Here is a 26,417-nt window from a genome sequence, read left to right as displayed (position 1 = left end):
TTCAGTAGGTGTGGGTGGGACTCAAGACTTTTTATCATCTCTAACATGTTCCCAAGAAAGCTGCTGCACCAAGGGCACCGCACTTTATAAAAGGTTGATGGAGCCTGAGGACTGACCTTTGGCCAAGAGACGCAGATGCTGGCTCCCAGGCGAGCAACAACGGTTGTTGGCACAGATGTAAACCGAGTGGCAAGCCCGGGATGTGCTCTCGTCTGGGCCCAGGTCTGTCTACATCCAGATCTGGTATTGTCAGCACTTGTGATGTACCCCTTGTCGGCTGTGGGTGACAGAAAGCCACAGGATAAACCCATAGGATGCCCTATGAGTTAATTGTCATGTCAGTGTTAATTGGAGATAGGCAGACTGAATGGACAGGGCATCAGAACGCAGAGCTCATTTACATGAGTAGTTGGAGGTATGTGTTAAGTAAAATTTAAAAATTATCTCTGTGACTTGTGTTTTGCTTTGTGTTAAAACCCTAGGACTATAGCTGCACATTTTCAATCTAACCAATTAGTTTTAGCTGCAAAATGTCAAAAGTAGTACAGGCCACTATATTATTCTCTATGCCATAGGTCTCATGCCTTAGTTTTAATTTCACATAATCTTTATTCAGTCAAGGTGATTAATTTTTAAATAGATAACCAAACTTAATTTCCCATTTATGAGTTTATAAGACCTATCCAATCACTAAATTTGCAATTCAGAGATGAGTCCATGAATAATTTGTCCTACGTTTTGAGTTTAAGGAATAGGTCACTGTACCCTAGGGCCATAAAAATCTCCATTTGTCCCGTCCAGGTTTAAGCCAACAAGAGGGTTCCTTGTCACTCTGGGCAGAAGCACAGGTAAGCAGGAATGTTCTGGAAAGAGTTTAAGACGAAAGTGGATGCCAGTGCAAAGTTTATCTATGTTACCCTTTTTTCCTATGGGCAGTAAGAATAATTCTTGTTCTATGCTTGACTCAGACAGTACAAGGGCTTTCCATATGTTTACACACAAATCTTCACTGCACCCAGTGAGGCAAATACATGAGGGTTTGGCAGAAGTGAAGCCTGTTCCATGCATTTTTCATGAGAGAAATTTCAATAAAGTGAAATAACTCGTTGTCCCAAACACTATTCCAGCAAATGACAAGGAAGGCTGTTTACATTTGGATGGTGCAACCAGAACAGCTTGGGTTTCCTACATTCCAAGGCTTCCAGCCAGCCCTTTCAGTTAATCCATTAAAAAAAAAAAAAAAAAAAAGTTCAATTAAAAAAAAAAAACAAGACCGGTTTCAGGAACTACCTGGAAAACACGTAAGATTAGAAAATTGTATTTAAATGGGATTCCTTGAGAAACAAGTACCATCGTACATAAAATTTCAGTTTATACGTGCAGAGTTAGTTGGCGCTTGGAGCCAAATGATGTCAATTATTTATTATGTCTCGAACACCAGAACCATCCATAGAGTGGAAGCAAATTTTCTTTGTTCTTGAATTTTCTGAACAACGTCTGTTCTTGCGTGCTTACTGAACATTCGTGTATCATCCCGTAAACCTCCAAATGTACTGAGTGGGCATGGTAAACACTTCAATATAATTGGAAATAGAAGAGATAAGAGGAGCGTACAGTATCTTCCAATGGCAGCTACTCATCTTCTGAAAAAAGTGGTGGTTCTCAAAACGTGGCCCCAGTCAGCAATATCCACACCCCCATGAGAGCCTGTTAGAATGAAATGCTAGGGGTCCTGCCCCAGACCCACTAAATCTGCAACTCTGGGTTCGGAGCCCAGTGTCGTGTGCCTCTAATGAGGTCTTCAATTGGTTGTAGGACATGCCAGAGTTGGAGAACCAGAGACTTGGCAGCTAATAAGAAATGGCTGACTGACAATAGAACGGACAATGGTGTATAACACAGTATGACACCACAGCAGAGATCGGTTTATTTTTGTTTTGTTTTGTTTGTGAAGTGTATGAATAAATAGAAAAGAAAGGAGGGAGAGAGGGCGAGGTGGAGAGAGAGAGCAAGAGAAAAGGTAAAATGTTAACCGTGCATTACAGGGGATTTATTTTTGCTACGTGCTTTTTCACATTTTCCAAGATCCATCCCTGATTAGGTATTGCCTGTGATTACAATTGTTACTGAAGAGGATAACTATGTTATGGAAGAGAAAAAATAATTTTTCCTTATATTATTGTGGTGCATTTAGAAACTGTGCCCAGCTCCACTGTAACGATGTACAAAGCGAAAAGCATCCCCCATGCAACACATGGACAAGAGTGGCTCTGCTCTCTTGTCTTTTTTCTCTTTTCTTTCTTTTTTCTCTCTTCTCTCTTTCTTTTTTCCTACTCTCAAAGTAGGAAAAACTGTCAGCACAGAGCTTATAACCACATTTTCACTTGCTCTCGTAGTAGGCGCTTTCAACTGCTGGAACCCCGCGGACTGAAATGCGGGGAAGCCTTGTTACCTCTGGTGCGGGACTGTTCATGTTCACCTTCCAGATAGGAGCCCCATGTCTCCTTTGCATTGGTTGCAAATGTGGGCATTCATGGCTTCTTTGTTATACCATTTGATCATTGAAACTGTCTTTTTTTTTAATGGCTGAAATGGTGAATGCTTATTTTTAGGGAACTTTGTGAAGCCACTCTTAGAGAGTGAAAGAGAAAGAAGCCAGAGAGTACTTTCTGAATGTCTGACCTGCTTTTATCCTGGAATTGCCAAGCAATTCAGCAGCAAATGCTGTCCTGCAAAGGGTAAGAGCTTCCTGTTGCTGCTGTAACAAGTAAGGACCGTAAACTTAGTGACTTACAGCAATACAAATTTTTTTCTCTGACATTTCTGGAGATCAAAAGTCCTCAAATCAGGAAGCTGGGAAGGCTGCATTCCTTTTGGAGGTTCCAGGGGAAAATCCATTTCCTTGTCTTTTCTAGCTTTGGAGGCTACCTACCGTCTTTGGTTTATGGCCTCTTTCAGACATTCTGACCTCTGTCTCCATCGTCATTACTCCTTCTTTGACTTCTTGCCTCCCTTCCAAGGATTCCTGTGATAACATGGCACCCACCTAGATAATCCAGGAGAGCCTCCCCACCGAAACCTTAATCACATGTGTGAAATCCCTTTCACCATGGAAGATAACATATTAACAGGCTCTGGGGGCAGGAGGAGGTATCACTCTGCCTATCATACAAAGGAAGAAGGTTTTCAATATTGACCTATATTATTCTTTATCCAAATAGCTCTGTTTGCAAGTGATAGAGAGACAGAATTCAAGAGTCATGTAAATATTTATTCCTGACAATGACAGAGTCCATGCAATGTGCTGATGATGTAAACCTAGTTTATGTGGCAAGATTAAGTTGAATTTCCAATTCACTGTGTTTAAAGTAAACAAAACAAAACAAAACAAAAACTTCTGTTTTAGCTATTAGAGAAGTTATGCATTGCGACTGAACATAATATTAAAGTACAGATAAAAGGAAAACAAATAAATTGGAAAATAAATAAATTGGCAAACAAATTCCTTGGATTTATATACGTATTCTTTCCTATTTTAACAAAATTGGACCACAATGAACAGACCTGTTTTACAACTACTATTTTATTTCTCCCTCATGAAATCTTTTTTGATAGCATTATTCATTTACGAAGTTCTGCAAAATCATAAATTATTGCTCAATTTCTCTAATGTTTTTAGAGATGTACGTTGCCTTTAATCTTTTAATTTCATGAACAATTTTATGTTGAGCATTCTAGCAGGTCCATGTCTATGCACTTGTCCATGGTTATTTCCACATGGCCAGATATTTTTAAATACTTACCTCCATAATTGATGATGCTAGGGCCCTAAAATCACACAAAGGCAATAATATAAATAAAACGTTTGGGGCCATTCCACTTGTTTTTGAAAGACTTTTCTCCATTCCTTCTTTGGAGACAGAAAGCTCGGAGTCAAGTGTGTTAGGTATAGAACAGAATATCTAGACTTTATTTAAAGATATGGCAAGTAAGCATATTTGGGATCTAGGTAATTAAACAACCTTCATTTAAAATGTATGGCATGTAATTCTATCTCTGCAGAGAGGAACTTACCTTGCCATGGGCAGCGACAGCTCTCAGTGGTGAATGTAATAGGACAAGGAAATGTGGACAAATCCAGAGCAGTAACTGGAGAACTAGCAAAAAGAGTGGGCTGGCTGAAGGCCAAATGCAACTTTGTTAAAAGAAAATATCTGCAGGGTGATTTTTTCAAAATGGAAGTAGATGCTCATCAGTGCCGTCCAATCATGAGATGCTCCTACTGCCCTGCTGATTTTTAATACGTGGAAGAAAGAACATGTTTTCTTTGACACCGGAGTTTGTTACCAAATGCTGAGACCTTAGAGACCTCGTGGATGACATTGAGAAGTTTTGGTATACAACCAGTAATGGCTTATTTTATTGAGCAATCACTGCATTCTAGATACGATGTTCAATGCTTGTATATAATATTACAAGGACTCCTCACAACATTTTTAAAAAGAAGATATCCCCATTCTTCAAACGTGAAACTGAGGCTGGAAAATTCGGTCAAGATTTAAGACTTGACAATGATCATAGAGTTAATTAGAGATAGAGATCATACGGTTGGCTCAGGTCTGAAACACACCAAAAATCTAACATGTCAACATGCTCATTTGGCTTCAGGAAAATAAAAGGGAAAAGTGCCTAGAAAGGAGGATTTCAAAATTAAGTCAATGTTGAAGTAATTTTTAAAAAATGTTTAAGTAATGACAACATACTCATGATATAAAATTAAAGGAAACAAGCCAATGTTTACATTTTTACATAATGTGAAATCAATTTTTAAATCGAGATGAAATTCGGCAAAAGATAACTTCACGTGTGTGTCTGCATGTATGTATACATATATATATTTGTAGTCTTAAATTTATTATAAAGTCTTAAATTACTTAAGTTTAACTCATCATCCTATTTCTATATTCTATAATGAAGATAATATGTTTTATAAATTGTTTTTATGACAGAATATATAAACATTTATTTAAAAAAAAAGAAGAGAAAGAAAACTGAAATGACAGGCCCACTCAGAGCTTTCTTGGATCTTCCATAAAACAAGATACACAAAAGAGAGTGATTTTTTTTTCTTAATATTGCAGGTACAGTGTTACACAAAAATGCATTCTGTGCTATATTTGATTTGTGAGACCAATATATTTGCAATCTGTTCTAGGGAAAAATTGTGACAAGTTAGTCCAGGATACAGGTTTTTCTCCTGAAAACCATAAAAAATATGCACATGCAAGAATGTAACATATCCCACCATATCGCAGAAATCAGCAAAACTTTCGAATTCTGCTACCAGTGATTTAAATTACCAAATATTTCACAATAGTAAACAGATATCAAGACCTGATTCTTCCCACTTTCCTCATTATAAATACTGCCAATGCCTGAAAACATGGTAGTTTGAATCAAACCATAACAGTGGGATCTAGAAAATGTCTGGAGGGACTAGAAATAGCACGATAATTTGAAGTCCTGGGCTTTCTTTGAGACGGAGACCGCCTCTGAACATTATATTGGTCTCAGCTTGGGGACTGAAAATCACCTGTAATGAATTCGATTCAGTTTCTTTAATCTTTGAACTCATAGAGTTAATGCAGGTGAGGTTATTTGTTTTCAATGAGCCATTTAATATAACGAAGGAGGGATTTTGTAATCCCTAATTAATTCTTGCCCCTCAGCCCACCAATTGATTAATAACCCAAGGGAGCCAACAGTCAGCTACCTCCCCTTCCACATAATTGCTACTCTAGTAGGAATGTCACATTCAAAATCACCATCATTAAAATAATAACAAATCTGAGTAGATGATGGTGGCATTCATGAGTCAAACATGTTTCAATTCTTACTGATTAATGGGTGAAAGGACCATCATAAGGGCTGCAAATCTACTTGGAATAAATGCAGGAGTGGAGAAGGGAGCTGTGGTTTTTAGTGAGACTCCTTCAACTATCCAAACAAGTGTTTCTTTTTTTAGTGAGCAGAATATAATACAGGACTGTGCAAGATGACTGCCTACTCTATTTAACTTAGACAAATGCATAACAAATCACTATTCTGTAGCGCAAAGGCACACCTCATAGACTCCTGTTTCTTTCTTTCCTTTTTTTTTTTTTTTTTTCTTTCCTTGGGGCCTGGATATAAGACCACAGCCATCTAAATAATCCTCCAGAAATAAACCAATGAAATTGTGAGTCTGACAACAGACAGAGCATTATACCTGCAGCTGGTAAATGTTTCCATAGTCCAACCACCTTTCCAGTAAAAATTTTATCCCGGGGGAAAGTCAGCAACTAAGATTTTAACTACTTTTCTGCAATAGAAAAGTTTGGAGCAATGGAGACTTCATAAATTTCATTATTGATGGCCTTTATTTTTCTTAGAGAATTACCCACCCATCAAGTATATTGTGAAAATACTACTACTGTATTACTCTATTCCCATATAAATAATTAAAAAAAAAAACTAGGTGATTAAACTATGAGACTACCTCATAAGAAGGTGCATAATTCCAAAACCATTTTATTGTTTTCTGTATTATTTGGTATGTTTGTAATTGTTGAATGAACATTTCAATTACATGAATATCAGGAGACTAAGAATGTTCGTAAATGTCTTGGCCAATTACTTGGACTGTGACCCTCCACTAACTGGCCCGCTCTGTTTTTGTGGGTTTCCTTGAAGTTAGAATGCTTGATTCTTGCATCCTACCTGTTCTTTCCATAGAAATAGTATTTGCTTTTGCACAACCTTTGAACTCATGAACATATTTCTAGTAGATACTGGGCTAATACAGGGGTATGACCTAGTGAATTTAGTCTCTGCTACCAGGCGATCTGCCATGGTGTTGGAAAGAAAGGACATTTCCAATAAAGAGTGACTCCCAGAACTCTGGTGAGAAGGTAGTACCAATCATTAAAGGAAAATTTGCATTACTTATTTAAACTTGCAATATGTGAACCCTTTTACCTAACGTACTGGTTCCAGGAATCCATCCGTATATATTTTTGTGTGGTCAAGATAATGTGTATATCGATGCTTGCCACAATATTAGCAACATTATTGGAAATAACAAAGAAGGGCAATATATGAAAGAATTAACAAAATGCAAACATTTGTAATTTTTTTCTTGCCCTGAATTCTTCCAAGAAACACAGCCTTGGAGATGGCTTGCCTCTAGGTTTGTTTGGGAAATCGATCTGAATGAATGAAAGTGGAAACACAGGAATGATGTGAAGGAAATTGAGAGGGGACATACGGCATGTTATCGATCCTGCATTTCCAGATGGCAATAATTTCCCACTGCATATCAATCTTATTTGCGGACCTTTGGAATAACTGTGTAGAGTTTACCTTGCTGTTATTTCCTGAGGGTTAGAACCGGATATTTGTTGCCTCCAGACCTCATGAGTCTCTCTGTGGAGTCCCAGCTTCCTCACACCTTCAAATTTTTCTCATTGTAAGAATTTCTGAGCAATTGACACAGATATCCCAAATGGAGGTAGGGAAATCAAAGACCAGATAGGGAAGGTCATGCTGTGTGACTGAGCCAAAGAGATGCCAGATTCAGCCTGTGAACCACAAGGGCACATGAAACACTGTATCAGTTGCATCGCAGTAATTGTATATGGCCATGCTCCTTAAGGCGGGCACATTATATGATGAGCACTTGGTGTTCTACAAAACTGATGAATTATTGAATGCTACACATGAAACTAATGATGTACTCTATGTTGGCTAATTGGGTTTAAATTAAAAAAATGTATTGGTCTTTCAATTTTGTCTTTGACCCTTCAGTTCCTCGGCTGTGTATTATTTTATTTCCAAATATTTGGGATTTCCCAGATATCTTTCCATTGTTGATGTTTAGTTTAATTGTGCTGTGGACAGAAAACAAGCTTTGCATGACTTTTACACCTTGTTTAGTGGCCAAATATATGGCCTGTCCATGTGCCCTTGAATGTGTATTCTGTGTTGTATTGGGTGGAAAGGTCTCAGACATCAGCGAGGTCAAGTTGGCTGATGGTGCTATTCAGGACCTCTGTGTCTTAATAGGTCATCTGACTAATTTGTCATGAAATCCTGAAAGAGGACACTAAAGTTTCCAACATAATTGTGGACACACCTCTTTCTCCTGTTCTATCATTTTGTTTTTGCTTTTGTTTTTTGTATTATGTATTTTGAAAACCTGTTTTGAGAAATATACATGTTTAAATTATGTCCTTGATGAATAAACATCCTTACCAATTTTTCATGTTCCCTTATTATTTCTGGTAATGTTTCTTTTATGAAATCTGATGTATCTGATAGGAGTAGCCATTCCAGCTTTGTTTTGATTATGGTGGGATTCCTTTTACTTTAGACCATCCACAATTTATACTTACAGTGGCTTTTTCATGGGTGATATAGAGTTGGGTCTTACTTTTTTTTCCACTTAGATAATCTCTGCCTTTTAATCCATACTCTTTGAATAATTCTCAGTTGTTATCTCTTCACATCCTGCCTTCTCTCTCTTCTGGATCTTTCCTTGAGCGTGTGTTAGGCCATCTGATCATGTTCAAGCAGTTCTTGAATGACCTACATAGCTTTTCCCTTTCTACATTTTGCATTTCTGTCTGTTTAGTATCTATTTACCCATCTTCAGGTTCACTAATTCTTTCCCTGGAGGTGTCAGGTTGGTTATGCCATCTGATCGTGTTCAAGCAGTTCTTGAATGACCTACATAGCTTTTCCCTTTCTACATTTTGCATTTCTGTCTGTTTAGTATCTATTTACCCATCTTCAGGTTCACTAATTCTTTCCCTGGAGGTGTCAGGTTGGTTATAAAGGAAAGCACAGCTATGACAATCCTGTAAATAAAACATGTCCTCAATGCTTTAGGGCAAAACAAGATTTAGGTATCTTCCCTCTTCACTTCTGTTAAGATCCCGGAAATATGGAATCATTAACCCAATCCTCGGAAACATCAGGAAGTGTCGCTGCAAAGAGGAATTACTTTACAATTAAAGATACTTTGTTGAATTGTCAACGGTATTTGCCAATAAATATTGTAAGCTTTGGTATTAAGATTTACTTTGTTTTTGTTATGTGAACACAGCCTCTGTTTGACATGTCTTAAAAAGAGCGGCCCACTTCCTTATAAATGTTGATATGGCATAAATGAGAGGTAGCTAAAGACTTTCTGGCTACTTCTGTGACATTGAGCCATTAGTATGGATACATGAAAAGGTAAGTATTCAAAATGCTGCCCCAGAGGCTTTTTTTTTTTTTCACATTCCTTGATTGTATTATAACTTTGTTTCTACCTGTACCTTCACCCATTTCATAGTTCCATATCTGTTGACATTATTCATTTTTGACATTCTTTCTTTTAATGAATTAAATATCACCAGTCTGATGGCTTTTGTTTTGGGGTAAACTAAAAACATGTCTGTTATGAACACACTTGATTTATTACAGCCCACAAAACAATTATGATAAAAGATGGCCTTCCTTACCGTAATCCTCACTTTTCAGCAGCTTCAAATGCCTTTTGGGGGAAAATACCCCCCAAAACTAGAAGTAAATAAATAATGAAGTAATTTTCCTTTGGGTTTTGAAAAAAGATAAGCTTTCATTAAGTTCACATTTCACACTTTCTCGTGTTTCTTCTTATACCTGTTTACATGTTTGTGAGAAGGCAGTCTGGGGCTTTGCGGTAGAAAACTTACCTATGGAAAATTTTTCTCTATGCAAATCCATATGGCCGAGTTAATATAATTATTGAGCTAAATCTGTGTACTTACTCTAGGAAATTCAAGGCTTTCCTAGGAATTCCATTTGCAAGCGTGTTTCTATGTCCTGTGAACATAAAAGATAGAATTTAGAAGTGTCATCAAGCCTGTTAAATAACCCAGTTGGGACACAACAATACCTTGAAACGTATGTGTTCTGAGCCAGGTAGGTGTAGATACGGACTCTGAGCTACGTGGGCAACAACTCGTGAGATCTAAGAATTCCATTCTAGGTAGAAAGATGTGAAAGAGCTTTCTCGAGTTATTTCAGAAAAGATAATGAAAATTATTCTGATGGGATTATTATTATGATATTAATATACCATCCTGATGCACTGGGATTTAGTGTAAGGGAACTCAAATTGTTTTTTATAAACATGAGAGGAGAAAGGCTATACACAAAAATAAAATCTTCAGGATACAGTGACGTGGCTTTGCAACCCCTGATGGTGCCCCAGGTAGGGCACCATTTGTATTCGAAGCTTTGCAACATGATATTCTTCCTTTATTCCTGTTTTTGAGTAGCAAATAACTCCAAATGTTAGTGACTGAAAACAATAATCATTTATTTGTACATCAGTCCTCATGAACCAACCTTCATAACCCAATGAGCCTAAATCTAATTACCTCTCAAATGCCCCATTTCTACATGCCATCACATGGGAGTTAGCTCTTCAGTGTGAATTTTGGGGTGACACAAGTTGGTCTGTCTATAAGAGATATTGATCTGTTATTTTCTTATAATTATCTTTTTTGGCTTGAGTATCAAGACAGCTGCCGGGCTCATAAAATGTGGTAAAGTCTCATAAAGTGTGAGGTATGGTCTCCCTTTTATTTATTTTCATCTATAATATATATTCTTGCTTTCTTTTTTAAAGATTTCATGTGTTTATTTGAGAGTGAGAGAGAGAGCACAAGCAGGGGAGAGGGGCAGAAGGAGAGAGAGAGGCTGGGAAGCAGGCTCCTTGCTGAGCAGGGACCCAGATGCAGGACTCGATCCCATGACCTTGGATCAGACCTGAGTGGAAGGCAAACACTTGACCAACTGAGCCACCTAGGTGCCCTATATTATTTCTTTCTTAAGGGTTTTGCAGAATTTACTAATTAACCTGTCTATGACTTTCTCTCCCTCTCCATATATATATATACATATATAGATATGGATATATATGTTTTGAATGTTTTAAACTACAAATTCCACTTGTCCTTTTCTGAAATTTGACCTTAGTTTTGGGCAATTCTAATTCAATAGACAGAGTTTTATGTTTCTGAGTTTCAACTGGGACCAGTTTCCGAAGTCCTCTTTCTTCCCACCACCACCCCCAACCCACCGCCATCTCTCACCCTAAATAGACCGTATGAAAATTGATATTTTCAAACTATATATAAGACTCAATAGAATTCACTGATCAGGACCATTTATACTATAACGCAAACAATGCACAGTGGGAGGGAGTGACTACTGTATTGGGATGATAGGACTTTCTCTCCATCACTTCCATCAGAAACCAGCATCAAGGACCCTTCCTGGGACTTCGCCCCACCTTGATGAGCAGAATACACCTAATGTCATCATTGTTTGCTGGATCCCTGAGAGATTTACTCAAAGGAGGCTCCGAGAAAGAGAGAATGGGGAATTTTCAGGAAACTAATTAGCTTTAAGAATCTCAGCTTTCCCCTTCAATTGACCTTGCCACATACAATCAGACTGGCAGAATATCTGTATAAACTTTATTTGTTGGGACGGATTCGGGACACATAGCATGTTTTCTGCTGGAGCATGTATGAGTATAGGTATAAATGGATGCACTTTTCCCTAACATTTTGTGTTCCGAGGCTTCAAAATGCCTGAATAAAATGTAGTCTTTCTTTCTAAAGAAATTGATTTATGGGGCGCCTGGGTGGCTCAGTGGGTTAAAGCTTCTGCCTTCAGCTCAGGTCATGATCCCAGGGTCCTGGGATCGAGCTCTGCGCCAGGCTCTCTGCTCAGCAGGGATCCTGCTTCCCATTCTCTCTCTGCCTGCCTCTCTGCCTACTTGTGATCTCCGTCTGTCAAATAAATAAATAAAATCTTTAAAAAAAAAAAAGAAATTGATTTATATGGATGCTGTTTTATGACACCCTACAGTATTCATAAAGTGAAATATGTTCTAAATCCTGCAGCTCTAAACTGTGTGATCCCTCCTGCCATTATTCTAGACTACAGAAATTAGACTGGTAATTAAGTATTTGACTGCACAGTCATGAGGCACGTATTTTCATACTTGACCCTGTATACATTTGTGTTGGTTTTGTCTTTTGAAGATATATTTAAGGCTGACAGTTAGATTCTTCTAGACCATGTGAACACACATAGTTAACAAATATATTCTTTAACTGAATAGTTTCTATTTCTTTTGTCTTTATTATTCCCAATAACTAGCTTAGCAGTTTTTCTGCTTTTCCTTCCCTGAATAGATGTGGTCTTTTCGTCTTATAAGATATGGTCATTCTGGCAACATTCTGGGATGATGTAGAGAATGAAGAGGCGTTGAAGTGTAGCTCTTAAGTTATTTGAACACATAAAGACAACAATTTAATCATTTTGAGGTAGATTTTGGAGTATTCTTAATTGAAAGGCTTTCCTCATAATCGGAAACTTCATGGTCAGTGGGGAGTGAAATATGAAATAAAGAAGGAAAAAAAAAAAAACAGCCAAACTATCTAGTTAAATGTCAGATTGGTCCTATTTCACACACTTTAATCGAAGACTTCTTATAGTTATAGTTAATAAATATGTTATTTTTTTATCTGTTTTAAATGGTAACTGGATGGGCTTTTTTATTTTGAGAAAGTAACACATTAAAATCTTGAATAAAATTTAAGCAGAAATAAACAGACATAATTTTATCTTTCCCAGCATTATTCTAAAGACTGTTAACTCCCGGAGAGTGTGAATACCTATAGTACACACAAAAAATTATGGATAATCCAAAGGTAGTATCATAATGTAGCAGACACTTATAGGGCTTAGTCTTAAAATCCCCTTTTCTCTCTCCTCTTCCTTAGTAATTTGAATTTGGTTTCCAGGGTGGCTGGGTGGCTCAGTCGGTGAAGCATCTGCCTTCAGCTCATATCATGATCTCAAGGTCCTGGGATCAAGCCCCATATCAGGCTCCCTGCCCAGCAGGGAGTCTACTTCTTCCTCTGCCCCTCCCCCTCACTCATGCTCCCTCTCTTTTTCTTTCTCTCTCTCAAAATAAATTTTTAAAAAAACCTTGAATTGTGTTTCCACAACAACAACTAAAGTCATAATTACACCATTTATAATAGACACAGGCTAGATTTCAATCCCTGCCTTCTGACTCTAAAGCTTTTTCAACACTCACGTATGATACTTTTATGAACTGATAGTAATTTAAAGCCCCATATTTTACACATTGTCTCTGGCTTTTTATACATAGCAAAACAGTGTATTGTCCCAATAATTATTCAAATGTAAGTAGATATCTCAGTACCATATTTACACGGAGAAATATAAATTATATAAACCCACATGCCCTTAAAATATGCTTACACTTTAAAATTACATTTGGGGGTTGCTTTGTGAAAATAAAATAACCGTTGATTTATGGGTCTTAATAAGGGTCCGATCCTTTCTTATAATAGAAGTGTTATTTATGTTGTTCCAGTTAAGACAGGAAAGTTTCTCCATGGGGGAGGAAGCCATTGATTTCCCTTTGGGGGTCCTAAAAGTGATTTTCTATTTCACAAGCTAGAAAGGAGACCCCTGTGTACTCTGCTTTATGCAGCCAAAGCTTATCTTTTCTTCAAAACCCACTCAATCCCTTTATGATCTGTGCCCATGAATCTTTCCCTGACCTCTTCAACTCGTGATCTCATGCTGCTCTGAGCTAACAACACCGACTCTCCTTTCTATAAGGGTATCAGGGAACACATGATAGAAGCAGATAGCGATTCTCCCAGAACAGGGAAACTGAGACGCAGGCAGTGAAAGAATTGAGAAAGTCTTAAAGGGTAAGCATTGCTTGCTTTCAGATTTAGAGTGGCTTTTTTAAAAGGGGACAAAAACTGATTCAAGCAAAAGATGCTGTCTCATGGAGGAGTCTAGACTCTTGGAGGACAGTGATCCAACATAGAATTCATGCTAAGTCATTTGTGCTTCTCGAGAATAGAAAAACAGATTTTAGGGCTATCAACTTGGAGTAAACAGGTAGGTATAGGATGACATTAGCAGACAAAGAGGAATTCCAGTGTATGATATCCGAACTTTTCCACTGAGTTCCTCTTTGTTATTACTGTTGTTTTTAATCAGTTAAAAAATATTTTTTTGAATTTATTCGAGGATACATACTATAAATGTTGAGAATTCGTTAACTTTTGATTAACTCAGCAACCTCAAAGCTCAAGGTGACATATACCACTAATAGCATTTCTTCGGGGTTTAGACAGAATACCACTCATCTCCCTGCTCATGGGTTAGCTGTGGGTCCACAGAACCTGACCCGGAGCAGCTGGTCTTGGGCTTCATGGTTTGAGTTGGGTTCAAGTTGACCCCACTGGTTTCTTTCCTGTTCTATTCCTGGTGGACTTTGGGCATGCTTGGGAAAACCAAATCATAGACGTGTGTTCTAAGTGTCTGTGTGTGTTTGATGTTGGCTGCAGTTCCATCGCCAAAAGCAAGTCAGACAGTCATAGGTTCAAGCCCCATAGCAGAAGCTGAGGGAAGTGTCTCTGTGGGAGGATTTGCAGTCATAGCTGTAGTTACTCTAGAGGAGTGAGGAACTGACAACAAGAATCGAATCCATCACAGTACCAAATGCATCTAAGAAATATCAGTACTTTCCCATCACTCTCCTTCCAAGCACCTAATTCTGCTATCCAAGAGATAAATATTTTCTGTTGTTTTTGGTGTTCACCTTTATCCATCTGCCCCATCTATCTATCTATTGATCTACCATCCATCCAATACCTTCAGTAAATACTATGTTTCTGTGTAATGTAACTTGGTATTAGTAGATAGTTATCAGTTTGAAACATTCTCCAATTCCTGTAACAGTTAAATAAGAGCTTGGCCTTGTTGAACACTCATCCATGTTTTCCCTTCTCCCATGATATCAATATAATTCGTCATCATTTGGGGGTTTAATCCGTTACCAGTGTTGATATGATGCTATTGATGTAATTCACTGCTTACATAATACTTTTTTTATTTCCTATAGTCCCTTTGTACCTGTTTCTATTTTTCAATGTTCCAAAAGACATTGACAAGTGTTTTGACCCCGTCACTCATTTTTCCTGGTGTCCAAGCAAAGATGCCAGCACTCTACTAATTGCACCCCCTGTCCCCAACAAAGCACCTCAGAGTCATTGTCCCTTCCTCTCCCCCGGACCACCACAGCTTTGTATCCTTCTGTCTGGACTGAGGCTCTCTACTCCTCATGCAAACCCATTAACCTTTCTTTACTTCTCCACTTGAAATACTACTAGTAATCAATATTCTATTTGTATTCAATTTCAATTTGTATTGAAAAATCAAATTTTAGATTCTTAGCCGGTGGTCTGGTTTATTTCTCCTGCAAGTTTTTAGTGTATCCATTTTATTCTTTTATATTTGAATCTCACAACAATAGATCTATGGCTGATTACCGTTTTAATTCGTGCCTTTTTCAAAGTGAAGACTAATTTTCAAGTCTGGGAAATTGACTTGTTATTATTATTATTATTACTATTCATTTATTTCATCCTCTCCCTGAATCTTCCAGAGTTCCTTGTTTTTATTATCTCTTCTCTCCTACTTTTCGTCTTTTTTCTATGTTTGCTCTCTGGACGAAATGCTCTGTTATTACTCTGGCTGAAGTCACCATCGCCTTTTGCCTAAATTAATATAATGCTTTCTCAACAAAATTTCCTGCCTTTACCGTTGTTTCATTGTTGTCCCAGGCTCAATATAGCAACCTTTTAAAATTTCTCAGAATATTCTCCACCCCAGACTTCGCAGTGCTTTTTATTCTGAATTTCAGAGGTAGGAGGTAACATCTTTGCAACCACCTACAGAGCTCTTCTTGCTCTAGAAGGTCATTAACCCTCTGTCTGGCTTTCTTCCTTTTCTCTCTTGCTCTCATTCCATCCTTGACATGCCAACTGCTTTGCTAGTTCTCTGACCAAGAGCTTGTCTTCAAGGAAAGAAAAAATGAGCACCCCCCCTCAAAAAAAAAAAAAAAAAAAAGTGAGCCACAGATGAAAGCCACATGTGTGGCTTTAAATATTTTAGGACCCAATTAAAAAAAAAAGTAATGAGAAGTAAGTGACATTAATTTTAATAATATATTTAACAGAGCCTAATGTGTTTAGAATTTATCATTTTAATATGGGGTCCAACATTTTTAAATTATTAATGAGAAAATTTTACATTTGGTCCCCAACGACGGAGGCGTATTTTACATTTCTAGTACCATTCAATCAGATCAGCACTTGATCTATCACTGTCCTTCAGAGATGTCCCAAATGGAGGCAAGAGGTCAGGCTCTGCATTAGGCCAGTCCTGGTATAGGGACCACCCCTGAAGGAAGTCTAGAGGAGCTCCCTTCCACGGGGGGCAATGCCCGAGAGAGTGAGACCTCACTGTGAGTTTTCAGCAGACAACAGCACTGAACCATTAAAGTTCTTGAGTCTGGAGGGAGGGTTTGAGCCATGCCCTAGAGGATGTAAAATAAAAATTAAGACGTAAAAAAATAAAAATAAAGATGCAGCAGGCAGGCCTTTTAAAAACACACATTTATTTGCAAGTCTCTCTCTCTCTCTCTCTTTTTTTAAGATTTTTATTTATTTATTTGAAAGACAGAGATCACTAGTAGGCAGAGATGCAGGCAGAGAGAGAGGGGAAAGCAGGCACCCCGCTGAGCAGAAAGCCCAATGTGGGGCTCGATCCCAGGACCCTGAGATCATGACCTGAGCCGAAGGCAGAGGCTTTAACCCACTGAGCCACCCAGGCGCTCCACAAGTGTCTCTTTTTAAAAAAATTTCAGACACATTATTAATTGAAAAACAAGGTTTTCTCATTACTATTAGGGGTCAAGAGTTTTGGTAGGTCAGTAATTTGAGCACAAGTATCTAAATAATTCCAGGTTTAAAACGTAGATCAAAACATCCAAAGAAAGAAATATACATAAAGTTATATTACTCTATATGGGACAACCCCAATGTATGGTGAGAGATAAATTCTATCCATATGCTAAAAATCTCCTCCAATATTTTTTTATGAAGTTATGATAAGATTAAAGGAACATCTTAGCTCTTCTTTCTGATAAAGCTGTTTAGGAGAAATTAAATTGAAGAAGTATTGGTAAAAATCCTGCTAATGTACCAAAGTCAGGAAGAATGAGTCTAAGACTTACAGCCAAGATATGACTTGGGATTGATACTGAATGCTTCAAATGGATTTCCTTTTGTATCCTGGACCAGAAGCATTTGCAACAATCTGTGAAAGAGATACACCAGGCAGAAAGTCCAGTGGACAGTGAGGTTTTTTCTTGATCAGGCAGAAGTTGTCAGTGATATTTCAGTCAGTGGCCCCAGAAAGGGTATCAGGCATAGACATATTGTGCCCAGGGACTGAAGGCAGGCAGAACAGAACAGACTTTATTGATAGCTGTCCCCAGCAAGGCAGCTTCCCCAAGCACACAGAGATAAAATGGTACTGCTGGAAATGCTAACTTGTCCACACTTTGTATTGCTGAAGTGGTAATGAAAATGCATATCTTTTCTATCTGTTCCTATTAGCTTTGGCTGCCCAGCAGAAGATCCAAGTAAGTGTGGCTTAAAGGAGGTGTGCTAAGGAAAAATTACCGAAAGTCAAGAAGGAGAGATAGAATTAGAGTCGACTTGATTTTGAGAAGACACTGGGGAATAAGGAGCACAAATAATAATCAAAATAGAATAATATCCTTGAGTAATGGAACTGGGTCTGCAGAATGCATAGATGAACTCAACACCAGGGAAAATCAATTGAAATAGACCAATATATGCCAACCACCTTAAAAAAAATAAAGAACTTGAAAGTGGCAAGTAAACAATGGAAATAAAACAAAATTTATTACCAGCAAAGGACGAAGAAATCAGACTGCCTTCAGATGCCTCGTCAGCATTAAACACAAGAATGCGATGGGAGATTTGAAGGAAATGAATTATTATTAATGATTTTCATTTCCAAACAGATATTTTAATCATGAAGTAGGAGTCAAACATGAAAAGAAAGAGTACTCATGTCCTTTCTCAAAGTGTAACTAATTATCATAAGAACAGATATGTGATGTTAAATGGTGATCATAAGCAGGTTCTAAGAACCCAGATCATATCCCCAAAAGTGAGGTACTGAGATTTATAGAAATAAATAAAATATGCTAATTTGTAAAATATGCTAAATATGCTAGTATTAAATAGGGTGGGATCAACAAATACAATTTTATCACTGACATTGGTAAAGAGAAAATATTAAGTTCAAGTGTGTGTGTGTGTGTGTTTCCCAAAAAATAAAAGGTGAGCGTTTTTAACATTAAGGAAAATGTTACTTGCTCAAAAATTTGAGATAAATACGTATACTGAAAAAGTAAAAAAGACAAAACCACAAGAGTGAAATTAATAAAACTTGATATCCAACTAACAAAATTATTGGTGATGCCAATAAATATAAATGAGTTAAAACTCCTTTATTAAAAGATAAAAACTCTTATAAATAAAAAATGCAATCCAGAAACTTGGAAGATATGAGATAGTATGAAAATTTGGATTTGTAAAAATCTCCTCTACAAAAATAATAAAATAAGATTTATGAAGTAATGGTAACAAAGAAGATATCATGGATGGTGAAACAAACTAAAGGCCTTTAGCCAAACATAAATAATAAAAATCAGTTTTTGCTATTTTTTATATTCTACATAAAGGTGTAGAACAAATTGGACCAAATCAAAAGATGTCCCACTTAAGCAGGAGCAGAAAAGAGCCAAGTGAGATATTTTTAAAAATTGTACTGCTAGGGGTGCCTGGGTGGCTCAGTGGGTTAAGCCTCTCTGCATTCGGCTCAAGTCATGATCTCAGGGTCCTGGGATTGAGCCCCGCATCAGATGTTGGGTTTGGAGAGGAATTAAAACAAATTATTAAACTTCTGCCAACACACAGGGAAACCATGCTCTTTTCTGCCACACAAACTAGAAAAGTTGAGGACTTGGCAAGGATTTCTTTGAAAAAGGAGCCATTGTATGTTGGTGTTGATGACAATAAAGCTAATGCAGCAGTGGATGGTCTTGAGCACGGCTATGTTTTTTGTCCCTCGGAAAAGAGATTCCTCCTACTCTTTACATTCCTTAAGAAGAACGAGAAGAAGAAACTGATGGTCTTCTTTTCATCCTGTAAGTCCATGAAATACCACTATGAGTTGCCGAACTACATCGATTTGCCTGTCTTGGCCATTCATGGAAGGCAGAAGCAAAATAAGCGTACAACCACATTCTTTCAGTTCTGCAACGCAGATTCAGGGATATTATTATGTACTGACGTGGCAGCGAGAGGGCTGGATATTTCTGAAGTCAACAGGATTGTTCAGTATGACCCTCCATGTGACCCCAAGGAACATATTCATCGTGTGGGAAGAATAGTCAGAGGCCTAAATGGGAGAAGGCATGCCTTTCTCATTTTACGCCCTGAAGAATTGGGTTTCCTTCATTACCTGAAGCAATCCAAGGTTCCATTAAGTGAATTTCAGTTTTCCTGGCCCCAAATTCCTGACATTCAGTCTCAGCTTGAAAAATTGATTGAAAAGAACTATTTTCTTCATAAGTCAGCCCAGGAAGCATAGAAGTCTTACATTCGAGCATATGATTCCCACTCTCTGAAACAGATCTTCAATGTTAATAATTTAAATTTGCCTCAGGTTGCTCTTTCGTTTGGTTTCAAAGTGCCTCCTTTTGTTGATCTGAACATGAACAGCAATGACGGCAAGCTTAAAAAGAGAGGAGGCAGTGGTGGCTTCGGCTACCAGAAAGCCAAAAAAGTCGAGAAGTCCACAATCTTCAAACACATTAGCAAGAAGTCCTCAGACAGCTGGCAGTTCTCCCACCGAAGACACATCTTCCTTTTGTCTCGAATAGCTTTGTCCTGAAATGGACTTTCCCTGCCTTTCTCTAACAAAGGAATTGTAGCTTCAGGATTGGGACTGATGGAACAGGAGTATGAGTTGACGGTTTCAAGCACTATCTACTTCCAGGAGATACTGCTCTTATTTGGGGATGTAAAACAGAGTTCAATTTTTCTAGGTTGTTCAAGAGCAAAACAAGGGATCTTTTGGATTTTGTTGAGCAACAGAGTATTTTAGATCTTTTGCCTCCAAATGTGTCATTGTTTTGGGGGACAGGGTATTTTTTATTTTTTTATTTAAAATCAAGTAATTAACATTAAAATATATTACTGGCTTCAGAGGCGGAGTTAGGTGATTCATCAGTCTTCTCTATACCCAGGGCTCATTACATCACGTGCCCTCTTTAATGTCCATCACCCAGTTCAGCCTACCTTAGAAGGCAGCGACCTGGTACACTGGGGGTGGTAATGTAGAAAATTATCTCAGTTTTTTGTTTGTTTGTTTGTTTCTGTTTTTGGCTTTTTTGGTTGTTGTTGTTTTGGTTGTTTCTTGGAACTTAACCGTAGCTCTTGACCTCCCCTGAAAATGCTACTGTGGCTAGGAAGCACGTTACATTAAAGGAGGCGTTGGTTTTTGTAAACTCCAGATTTTAAAGCAGTGAGCCTTTCCTATTTTTTTTTTTTTCAAGAGCCCACAGGGTAGGTTATTTTTCATTGTTATTTGAATAAAGCACCCTTCACAGTCCTAACATTTGTTGGAAACAGTGGGAACCTGAAATTTTTGAGCCTCATTTACACCAATATATGTGTAATAAGCTGTTATTTTCCCTTTAATAACTTAACAAATATCTTTTTGCAAAAGGCACATAATGATGATACCACTCATTCAACTTTGTTCCCAGTGGTTTGGATTTTGTTCAACCCTTCTAACTCTGCAGAGTATTCAGGGAGGCAGAACATTTTTTGAGGAAAAATTGCCCCTTCCAGATCTGTGAAATGAAAATAGGTTTATGATGAAAATTGGAAATGAACAGCAGTCAAAAAGAGCGGCAAAGATGGGGGTTTCATCACATGGGGTTTTTGTTGTAGGAATTCTTGACTTCCACAGTATTTAGTATGTCTTGTTTTATTTCCAGTGCATTTTATAACTATAAAATGGTTATTACATTTTGATCAATTTGAAAGCAAAGTTGTTGGCATTGTTTTGCTGTTGTGCTAGTTAAAATTCATAGTCTCCTGTTAAGTACAAATACACTAAGAACATCAAATGTGGTGGAAACGGCTTAATACAAATAGCATCCCAGTAGTCTAAAAAAAAAAGAAAAAGAAAAAAAGTGATCCTCTGTGTTCTGGGTTCGACCGTTGTCCCCTGGCCAGACCTGTCCTCAGATTCAGGCCTTGACTGTTAGACTCATGGCACTTAAGAATGCTTCACCTAAGACATTCAGTAACTTTTTTTTTTTTTTTTTAGAAATAATCATGTCTCAAAAAACACACGAAAACAAAAGGAAGACTCTTTAATCACAGAGCGAGAGTAAAGACTCAGTATTTTCATACATTGCCATCAGAGGTTTTGAATATGTACTTTAAAATTTTCTATCAGAAGTGAAGTCATCCTTAACTCCCTGCTTGTAACCAGCTTGTTTCATGTTATTTTCCTGTGTCATTAAATAATTACATCCAGGGGTGCCTGGGTGGCTCAGTGGGTTAAGCTGCTGCCTTCGACTCAGGTCATGATCTCAGGGTCCTGGGATCGAGTCCCGCGTCGGGCTCTCTGCTCCACGGGGAGCCTGCTTCCTCCTCTCTCTCTGCCTTCCTCTCTGCCTACTTGTGATCTCTCTCTGTCGAATAAATAAATAAAATCTTTAAAATAATAATAATAATAATAATAATAATAATTACATCCATTTTATATTTCAAAAAGAAAAAAAAATTGTACTGCTAGGGGTACCTGGGTGGCTCAGTGAGTTAAGCCTCTCTGCCTTTGGCTCAAGTCATGATCTCAGGGTCCTGGGATCGAGGCCCGCATCAGGCTCTCTGTTCAGCGAGAAGCCTGCTTCCCCCTCTCTCTCTGCCTGCCTATCTGCCTACTCATGATCTTTCTCTCTCTGTCAAATAAATAAATAAAATCTTTTAAAAAATTGTACTGCTACCTTTCCAAATTAGTGGAACTAGAGTGGCAGTATGAGCAGTAATTTGGACAAAGAATATAAAGATATTCTCCTTTGAGTTTGCTCTTTGCTCTCTTTTCTCTTTGGAAAACCATCAACTACATAAAAGCACATTCACAAAAGCTGGAAGAATAGTCCACATTCACCTCCCCACTCGAACCCCATTACTCTCTGGCAAAATGGTAACCTTGGGGAGACCAGAGTATAATCCCCTAGCTCTAATTCTTTAGCAGAAAGCAAAAACTGTAAGAAAAAGAGAAAAAATTGTTCAGCTACTCCAAGTGACAAATTTCAATCCATAAGACTTCCTAATCTCTGAAGCAAGAAGGTGGAAGTCTCATCCTTATGGGATTGGACAGGACATCGGTTCAGAAGAGTGGATCTCAATGCAGGACACTGACTTCAATTCAGGGCAAGGAGCATGGTGGTGTCTCCCACAAAGGCAGTGCACTGACCTTTCTCTATTTTGTTTTCCCTTCAGCTGACTAAGCATATCAATCTTAGCACTCATACTTCAACTTGAGGTTATGCTGAAAGCATTTGTTCTGTACATAGGTTAAAGGGATTGCAAAAGAGGAAATAATTCAAATCAAATCTAAAACACAGTTTGAAAAGTAAACAGGTGAAAAGAGTAAAGCTCAGAGAGAGGAGGGATGCTTAATGTAGAGCTCTAGTAACTGAAAGTTCGATGCTATAAAAAAAAGCCTATTTATTAATAAAATGAAAAATGAGGTTACCAAGAAAGATTACGAATAGTGTATACAGAAGTCATTTTGGATAAGGATGGCCTTTCAAATCCTTTGGAAAAGGACAATTTATTCAACAGTCACAACTAGTGCTTACTTATGGGAAACAAATAGTTTGATTCTCATTTCACATTATATATCAAAATAAATTTCAAGTTTATTAAAGAATACATTAGGGTTTTTTTTTTTTCAGATTTAGAATAAACTATTTGTGAATATCTATCTGGTCATGATGAGGGAAGTCTTTCCATACAAAACAGAAGAAGGAAGGAATCATCTAGAAATGATAAAATCTTTTGAATATATAAGGTTTAAAAAGTTGATATCTTAAAAATATCAAAACAGAAGTGAATGGTGAGCAATAAACTGGGAAACATATTTAGGAGAGGAAAAAATATTTATGTGTATTCTTTCATACACGTGAAAATTTTCATTTAAAATGGCACATTTGAACTGAATTCTGTGAACTGTTCTGAGTCCTGAACAAAATGTTTAAGTAGGCATGCTTAATTACTTCCTGATTTGTTTATTAGATTTGGGGCAATGACTTAAAAAAGAGTAACAGGATGAATTTACAAAAGAGTAGATTTTGGAGTTTTACAAGTCATGTTAGAATCCTTCGAACATTCACTGGCTCTTTTTCCATGTGTATGTGATTCAATTTCTTTGAGTCTCAATTTGAAATTGTGAAATTTGACTACTTGGTTTTGTCAGTATGTAATGAATACTAGTTTCCCCCCTCCTTTGATCATCAAGTTTCGTGGATTCCAATTCTCTAAATAATATATTAATAAAGGTCATTCCCTAGACCAGGATAGTTGGCAAGCCATCTTATGTGGGTGAATTTGGCCTGAATCATTTTGTTAATAAAGTTTTATCAAAACACAACCATGTCCTTTTTTTTTTTTTAACCTGTTGTCCGTGACTGCTTTCGCTCTATAACAGCAAAGTTGAATCATCATGATAGAGACTTTTTCTGTCCTGCAAATCCTAAAATAACATACAACCCTGCAGAGAAAGTGTGCCTACTCCTGGAGTAAACCATATTGTTACTTATTAGTTGTTAGAAGACAACGATGCCCTTGTGAAATACCTGCATCTTAAGAAAGCAATATTTAATCTGAAAGTGTTAAAATGAAGATTCTGAGTAATAAAGAGAGGAAATGTCAAGATTATAGGAGCTGAGAGTGGACAAGTGATTGCCAGGGGCTGGGGGCAGGGGGTATCGGGAGAAGTCGGTAAAAGGGGACACATTGTCAGCGATAAGATGGATAAGGTCTGAGGACCAAATGCAAAACATGGTGACTATCGTTGATTCCACTCTATTGTATCATTGGATTTGTTAAGAGAATAAAACAGAAATGTTCTCACCACACACATACAAAGATAAATACAGAAGATGTTGGATGTGTTAATTAACCAGATGAGGGGAATCCTTTTACAATGTGTACTTATATCAGATCACCAGGATGCACATTTCAGAGGGCTTACAATTTTATACATCAATTGGACCACAGTAAAGATGAAATTAATACATATATATATATATATATATATATATATAAAGATTCTGTATTTAGTATAATTTCCATGTGTTCTAAATCATTTTAGCTAAGTCATGTTTTTATCTGCGTTATGTACTCTATGCCTTTTCCCCCTCTTCTTTCTCTCCTTTTCTTTATTAGCAAATGTAGAGTTGTATCTAACCTGGAACGTCATTGAATGTGATCTCTGCCTCCAGTATATCCCCTTTGATTTTGCAACAATACAAAATACACTTGAGCAGATGTTCTACTCATTAGAAGCCCTGGCGAAGGTACAATGAAAACGAACAGACTGCCAGAAATTAGGCAGAGAAGTCTAGACCTGGTATCTTCACTTCAATTCAATCATGCCTTGTGCTAATCCGTTCTTAGATGAATCTAAATTTATCTGCATGTCTTTGGCCTTAGAGATGAAATGGAGCATTTGTTGGTATATTGTCCTTCTCAAACTTAGGAGCATTTCCTCTTTTCATCCACAGGAAAACAATCCCAGTTAGGATCTTCGTGGACTCTTGCCCTGCCATTTTAGAAATAAAGAGATGTTTGGCTGGCTGGTTCATCAATTTGGCAGGTTTAGACATTCTCCAACATCCACATGTTCAAATCTAAAAATTGTGAAACTATGGTTTTATTTAATTTCTATTTATAAAACAGAAAAAACACAAGGAAACATATCATCAAGATACACCCCCAATTCTATTCAGACCGTATTTTTAAATTTTATTTTGTGTCACTTAATTTCCCTGTTTTAACATTTGTTCTATTCGTCTAGTGTTTATATAATTCAAATAGTTGCAGATAGTCATCATGTCTACTTTTGAGTCACTGCTTGGACCAGAAAAGTATGTGGGCTGGCTTCTTCTTCTTCTTCTTCTTCTTCTTCTTCTTCTTCTTCTTCTGTTTTATGTTCTCTTCTCCTTCAGAATTCAGTTGGTAAATATTATTGCTTTGTTTTTTTAAATACATTCTTTATTCCATTTTTTTTTCTAAATGACTCTTAACCAGAGTGCTTTCTTTTTCTGGATATGGGCATCTAGAAATTAATATTTCCAGTGCCAGAGAGACATATGAGACATGGTAGCCAGTGTCTGATATTTAGCTTAGTAAGATCTGAGTTTAAAACTTGTTTCTGCTTTTTACCAATTTTATGCTCATAGGCAACCATAACTTCTCTAAATTTCCTCATATAAAAATACCTATCTCAAAGTCTCACTAGTACAGATAATTGAAGCATACAGATCTTATAAAAGTGATATTTTTTCAAGTTTCATTGATATATTTTCCACATAGATGTTATTTTCACATTATTTACACCTATATGACTCACTTCTTTTTTAGAAGCAAGAACAAACATGAAAAAAATTAAAAAAGAAATTTCAGACTACTAAATACATTACAATGCTATGAGGAGTCAAATACTTTGCCACTGGTTCTGGGAACAGAGCTCAGTGGAAGATAATAGGGTCTGCAAATAGACTTTCTGGTAATGTTCATATTTTACAAATGATAAATATGCAATTCCTATTCACTTGGGAAAAACTAGATTATTTCAGCAAAAATGTTGGAAACATTGTCAAAAATGAAGCCCTATCTTCTAAAAATCCAAGTTTTTAACATTTTAAAATAGTAAGAAATGATAAAAGGAAATAAATCAGCAATGTGAACAATTTCTCTTTGATCTATGTTTGAATTATGAAGGCATTACCAAGAAAGTATGTCATAATTGTTCAGATTTTTCAGAAGGTAAATCTAAGAGTGCTTATGGAACTTTAAAAATCAAACATAGATATTATTCAATCCAGCAGTCCTTTTAAAAAAAACCTACAGTCAAAAGGTAATCGGGGGCACCGGGGTGGCTCAATCAGTTAAGCATCTGACTCTTGATTTCAGCTCAGGTCATAATCTCAGGGTTGTAGGATCGAGCCCCACACTGGGATCTGTGCTGAGCAGGAAACCTGCTTAAGATTCTCTCTCCTGGGGTGCCTGAGTGGCTCAGTGGGTTAA

The 26,417-nt window shown here is 37.3% G+C and overlaps 1 protein-coding gene across 1 annotated transcript; it reads left to right on the top strand.

Annotated features, from left to right (window-relative positions):
- Positions 1-314: 314 nt before the first annotated feature.
- Positions 315-19,977, top strand: LOC131816690 (ATP-dependent RNA helicase DDX18-like). The gene is given in 4 exon segments (XM_059149627.1): positions 315-415; positions 802-848; positions 2,613-2,738; positions 18,944-19,977. Coding segments are annotated over 4 exon segments (1,308 nt in total).
- Positions 19,978-26,417: the final 6,440 nt, after the last annotated feature.

The sequence above is a fragment of the Mustela lutreola genome, chromosome 15 (genome assembly GCF_030435805.1).
Source record: "Mustela lutreola isolate mMusLut2 chromosome 15, mMusLut2.pri, whole genome shotgun sequence".
NCBI lineage: Eukaryota > Metazoa > Chordata > Mammalia > Carnivora > Mustelidae > Mustela > Mustela lutreola.
Note: the sequence above shows the minus strand (reverse complement) of the source record. Positions and strands in the feature narration are given on the sequence as shown.